The sequence below is a fragment of the Lasioglossum baleicum genome, chromosome 16 (assembly GCF_051020765.1).
Source record: "Lasioglossum baleicum chromosome 16, iyLasBale1, whole genome shotgun sequence".
NCBI lineage: Eukaryota > Metazoa > Arthropoda > Insecta > Hymenoptera > Halictidae > Lasioglossum > Lasioglossum baleicum.
The window spans coordinates 9875455-9882010 of NC_134944.1; the positions used below are offsets into that span (position 1 = coordinate 9875455).

Sequence of the window (6556 nt, forward strand, 5' to 3'; positions counted from 1 at the left end):
AGTTCGGCTGCAAATAAAATTGGCTCAAGCGAGAGCAGAAATCACGATCCAGCGGTTTTTCAGGCCGTTCAGCGAGTCGTGAATTTACTACGTTCAACGGACCGTGTTATACCTAACGTGTTTACTTTGCGCCCGGCGTCTCCCACGGAGAAACAAAGCGAGCAGAAAAGTGGGAGAAATTGGGAATTAAAGATGGAAGATGGATACAAAGGGCGAGATTCAGAAACGAACCGAAGATACGTATATTTGTTTTTCCTTCGATGATTCTTCTTAGTGTTTGTTTGGCTTGGGACGGATTTTTTCGAGCGGAATTGCCGAAGAAAACAGATAATAGAATTATAGTTTGTCTTCTAAAGGTAGCTGGGGAGGGTTGATACATTTTACAGAAAGGGATCGTGAAGATAAAACTAAATAATATTATTTATCTCTAATCTCTGCTTTCCCAGCGAGTAGATGAACTCTGCCCACATCTGTCTTATGGATTGACATCAATATAACATTTATAAGTAGACAAAACCATTTGTGAAACCTTAAATGGTTAGGAGAATACTTCGTATGAGAAACTTTATAATTTAAGTATCAAAAGCTACGTTTAATGTATCCTCTTATTCCCTTCTTAATTAACACGGTAATTTATTATTTTGTTGGTTGTTTATACATTTTGTAGTTCATCAACATATTTATGTTTGCAACCGAACGAATTTATTGCATTTTGAGGTTATATTCCCTGCTTGAACAAAAGCAAACAGACTTTTCACATTTAAAGAAGAGTAGCCAAGAAGTATTTAAACTGTGGTTCAGGCTTAAGGTTGTTGTATTTCTTTTTACGAAATTATCACAATTTGAATAATTGATAAAATTTGAGTTGATGGGTATTTTTACCAGGATTCATTAAAATTAGCAAACAAAAATTGTTTGTTGTATAGGTACGAGGTTCACCGTAGGCAAAGCTTACAAAGACCATAAGGCTTTTATTATCGAACTATTTTGTGATCTATGCTGGTCGTTGACATATAACAAAGCTGTCTGCCGCCTTTGTGAACACGGATTTAATTTATACACTATTGTTTGTTGTGTTATTTAGTGCATACATAAAGGTAGTACGATGCATCTTTCTCAGAAGGTTTATGGCTCGGTCATGTGCTCAATGGCCGACGAAAAGATAGGCTTGCTATAAACTACGCTCACTTTTACGAGCGTCTTTCCTATAAATATTTCGGATTTATCAAAGTTATGGTATGCGACGAACTTTAGCCCCATTGATTTCAAAATCCCTCAGTTTTTGAGAAGTTCAATTTTAAAACAGTGCATTTCTGAAACAGTTCGGTTTTCAAAACAGTTCGATTTGGAAACAATGCAATTTTAACAGTGCAATTTTAAACATTGGTAATTTTTTGTACTTCAAGCACAAAATAATTCTGCAAATAATTATTGCAGGAAACAATTGTATAAATTTTCTTAAATAAAACTTATTGTTTAAAAGTACTGTAACAATTAAAATGTGTTTAAATACGATATCAATTACGATCAATATCAATTTATATGTTAATTGCAAATTATTATTAATATTAATAAACATTGATTATTTTATTAACAGGAATAAATATTAATAATATTCTTAATATGTATACTATTTATTATGCAAATTATTATACTAAATCATTTGAAAATATACTTTATACCTCTCTCTCTCTCTAATGAGAGTAATTAAATTAAAGTAAATTTTAATTTCTCAAATAATTAACCTCTTCTGGTATAATAATTTACGTACGGCGTAATTTGCCCATTTAGACAATTATTGCGGAATATCTAGCACGTAGTGAATAACAACAGTAATTTGTTTTCTAGAATTCTAAGAGTGTTAACAAATTGTTTCCGTGGAGAAGCATGTTTCAGAAGCAAATTTAGATAGCGCATTTAGGTCGGGCAGGTATTCGCTCGCGGCTCGCAAACCGTTTTCCGTCGAGTTTGCAGTCGTAGAGTGACAAAGCTACTTATTACTAATTGACCAACTATTTTCATCAATAACTAGCTAACGACAACCACCTTTGTTGTTTCGTTATTCAGCCGGGGAACAGTTATTTGTGGCACCGGCGAAGAAAACAAGGAACTTTAGCTGCCACTTTGCCGAACGCTTCTTGCACACGTGCTACCGCAAGTACCCCTTCTGTATGGGGTTTAACGTCTGGTAAACACGGCTCTTTAACTAACCCCAGACGAGCAAATTTAATGGACCAAAGTCAAAGGAACGAGGTGGTTGTATAACGGAACTAGCTCTCGTCCAGTTTCTGATTAAGGTATGAAGTGCTCGGTTTCTGTGTCTTAATAAGCTCCCATTCCATTGTACTGACATTTTCCACCAGCTTTCGGTTATACGTTACACGTTGCCACATTGTTAACTTATTTGCGCTCCGAGCATTTTCTCTATGCTATCAAATAACTCCAATTTTTATACCCGAGGTCTTTGAAATCATATACAGGGTGGACGATTTATCTGAAGACATTGAAATATCTCTAGAACTATGCATCGGATCAAAACAAGTTGGTAATGAAAGTAGTTCGTCGCGAAGGGGGACATAAAATAATACCAAACTCGACCCCCCAACCCCCCAACATTTTAAAAAATATCAAATACGTCTACTTTTATTTTTACCACGTTTTTATTAGCTCGCTTTCTTGTTTGTTTATTTGTTTGTTTGTCTGTTCGGTGGCAAATTTTGCAATTGATTTTAAACTAACTTCCTGATGAGCTGGAGACTTGAAATCGGTTACATGGCTCAGAACTGGATGACAATGCATTATTAAAAAAAAATTTTGTTAAAAGTTTATCCGTTTCGGAGAAATAACAATTAAATATTTACCTGTTCACCTCCCCGCGAAACCTCCCTACTCCACTACGCGTTCCCACTCTGACTCATCCCCACTCCATTGAACGTCGAACCTTTATCTTTGACATTTTACCACGGCGTTTGTTTTCGATAAGACGCGGTTGCAATACCGTCTGAAATTTACTACATGTCTCTGTTATAATCTCATAAAAATGTTTAAAATCGAATAAAAAATTTCAAACACACAAGACTAAAAAGCAGAAAATAATTATTTAAATAAAAATAAATTTTTAAAAAATACCACGTTTTTAAAATGGACTAAAAAGTATAAAATAATTTTTCCTAGCCCCGTACAGATTCCTAACCACGTACAGATAATCCTGAAAATTTGTGATTGTGAATTTTTAACAGCTACGCAAATACTTGTAAGATTTAAAACGAAAAACGTGGGGCGCATGCAATAGATAATTGGAAGAATAGGAAAAATTATTTTATACTTTTTAGTCCATTTTAAAAACGTGGTATTTTCTAAAAATTTATTTTTATTTAAATAATTATTTTCTGATCTGATGTGTATTTTTCGGGATATCCCCAATTTTCAACGATTTTTTAACCATTTTGATTTTTGTCCATTACAGCGCCATCTGTGAACCAAAATGCAAAAACTCCTAGGTCAAATTTGTGTATTTTTTTCTGGAGAATCCAAATCTGCAATGAAAAATGGGGGTTCCCATTTAAGTTTTTTATCTTCCCCCATCCCCACCCCCGGGGAGTGAGGGTGGGGGAGTCGAGTTTGATATCATTGGATGTCCCCCTTCGCGACGAACAACCTTCATTACCCACTTGTTTTGATCCGCTGCATAGTTCTCGAGATATTTCAATGTCTGTCGAAGACTAACTTGAAAATTACTAATTAGTTATCTAATTAGAATGTAGATTAACACTATTAACACTAACAAGACTAACGCTCCAATCAGAGCGCGACCCGGACGCGTGTTGGCTAGGGCCTAGCAAGTCGAACGTACGGTGAAGCAATCCAAACGTCGATGGACTGAATCACTTGAACAGCAATCGAACGAACGCTTTCGTTCTTCCCGGCTTGCCCCAGTTTTCGAGTCACTGTTTCCATAGTCATCGCGGTGATGTTCACGTGTCGAGTAAATGTGTCCTGTCTCGAAGTCGTTCGGCTACCAGTTGTTTCGGCGCTTCCGATAATCTAATCTCTCTCTCCATTACTCAAGATTACTGAAGAAACTTTGATATGTCAATCAATGCAGAAGTGTCTCGGGCTTTTCATCGCGGGAGTTTCGCTGATTTTCGCGTGGAGAATCTCTCTGGAGACATCATGCCAGTTTCCAAGGCAGGATGGAGTCTGCTGTGCTGCTTGTTGACGGTCGCGTGCTGTTCGGCGACCATCACCGGAGCCAATCCCGGACAGAAGCTGCGGATCCTCGGCGTGTTCGGTCACTCTGGAAAAAGCCACTTCGATGTCTTCAGGCCGTTGCTCCTGGAGCTGGCGCACCGGGGCCATAATCTGACAGTGATCTCATACTTTCCAAGGACCAAGGAAGACATGACAGCAGAGCCTTTACCGAATTACAAGGACATCAGTCTGCTAACTGAAACATCAAGCGTGCGGGTCAACGTGATCGACCTGCGAGCTGTGGACCACTCGTTCCTGCTGCTGTTCAACGCAGCGACCCGGATAAACACGCGGGGATCGAAAGAATGCGAAGTTGGCTTGAATAATCCCCGTGTGAAGGATTTCATCGCATCCCAGGAAGAGTTCGACCTGGTGATTACAGAGAGCTTCGACACCCATTGCTTCTTCGCCATATTCCACTGGATCGACGCGCCTTTCATCGAGATGTCCACTCATCCGCTGATGCCTTGGGTCTACGAAGAGCTGGGCGTCTCTCACGAAGCGTCATACAAACCTGCCATGTTCTCCCACGTCTCAAGGCCAGTAGATTTTCTGGGCAGAATGAAGAACGTGTTTACAATATGGATCTTGACCACGGCCGCTGACACAATGTATCGATGGCGCGATCAGAAAATTGTGGAGGAGATCCTCGGTCCTGGTATCCCAGATTTGACGGAGAAAAGCAGAAACGCAGCGTTGATGCTGGTGAATACGCACTTCAGTCTACACGGTCCTCAACCGTACCCTCCGAACGTCGTGGAGATCGGTGGAATGCATATTCCGCAGAAAATCAATCCCCTGCCGAAGGATATCAAGAAGTTCCTTGATGAGGCTCCGGAAGGTGTATTGTACTTCAATCTCGGCTCGATGGTCAAGACAACTACCATGCCCGAGGATAAACTGACAGCGCTGCTGAACGTGCTAGCTTCTTTACCCAGGAAAGTGATCTGGAAGTGGGAGACCGATGATCTGCCCAAGAAACTCGACAACGTCCTTGCGAGGAAGTGGCTCCCTCAATTCGACGTGCTGAGTAAGTAGAGGTGTTTTCATGTTGGTACTGTTCTTTTTTGTGGAGATGTGATCGTGAAATGAAAGAGACCGCGGGGTCGAGGTATCTAGGCTAGGCTAGATCAGGTTACTAAGAAGCTTCTGCGTTTTCATACTTTGACTGGTTTGGTGGACATTCAACCCCATTCATAAATCTTTGGACACCCACTTCGGTGGATGTGCGATGCGAGAGAATGATCTCTTGAAATCTGTTATACACTGGTCGAAATTTCTATAAAGTCATCTTCTTTTTCATAGATATTTTAAAAATATCACCATTTTCGTTGATTTATCGTATCTGGTCTTGTGCCTTGTAGACACTCGGATAGAGGAACTGTGTACTCTATAGACCGCTATGTTTACTATTTACGTTTGTTTTGATTTTTTTCTGTGTGGTGCAGAACACAAGTGCGAAGTTTCTATAAAGTCACTTAGTGTTTCTCTGTATTCTGGAGCAGAGAACTACGGAAAACTGCGAATATATTCTAAAAGTATTAGTTTTAGAACTCACAGAAATCCTGTTTGTTATAATTTTATTCACGTGTATGAGAATGCCGAGTGGAAAAGTACTAACAAGTGAAGAAAAAGCATCAATCGATGCTTGTAAAGATGTGGGCTGCTCTAATCGCGCAATTGCTAAGAAAACTAATCGGTCATACACTGTGATTAATAATTATATCAATTTACGTGAAAATTACGGAAAAAAATCATCTTAAAGGTAGTAATAAAAAATAGGCAAAGAGACAACATTCAATATTAATGAGGTCTGCAGCTAAGGAAAGGAAAGATGCAGCACAATTTCGAGCTGAATTGGAGCTCCCAGTAACAACAAGACGTGTGCAACAACTTTTAAATTCTTCTGCACAAAAATACAACGTAAACCAGGCCTTAAAGAAGTACATAAACCGGCCCGTATTGATTTCGCACGGGTACAAAACACAGTGACTTTATAGAAATTTCGACCACTGTATTACAGGGTGTCTCAAAATTCCTTCAATATCCGGAAATGGGAGGTTTCTGGGGTCATTTGAAGCAACATTTTCCTTTACGTGTTGGCACTGTCATGTCGGCCAGTTGACAGTTAAGGTCGATGCACACTAGACCGTACCCGCCGTGGCACGCCGCACAGTAGGCTAAACCGACGAAATCTGTGTCAAAATCAAAGAACTTTCGATAGAAATGAGATAGAGCGATGAAATTTGTTTAAAATGAAAGCTGAAACTGCAGAATATGGGATAATTATAGAGATCGTGGTACG

The 6556-nt window shown here is 39.3% G+C and overlaps 1 protein-coding gene across 1 annotated transcript; it reads left to right on the top strand.

Annotated features, from left to right (window-relative positions):
• Nucleotides 1–4173: 4173 nt before the first annotated feature.
• Nucleotides 4174–5289, top strand: LOC143217188 (UDP-glucosyltransferase 2-like). The gene has a single exon (XM_076441118.1). The coding sequence runs from the start codon at nucleotides 4174–4176 to the stop codon at nucleotides 5287–5289; it is 1116 nt and encodes a 371-aa protein (XP_076297233.1).
• Nucleotides 5290–6556: the final 1267 nt, after the last annotated feature.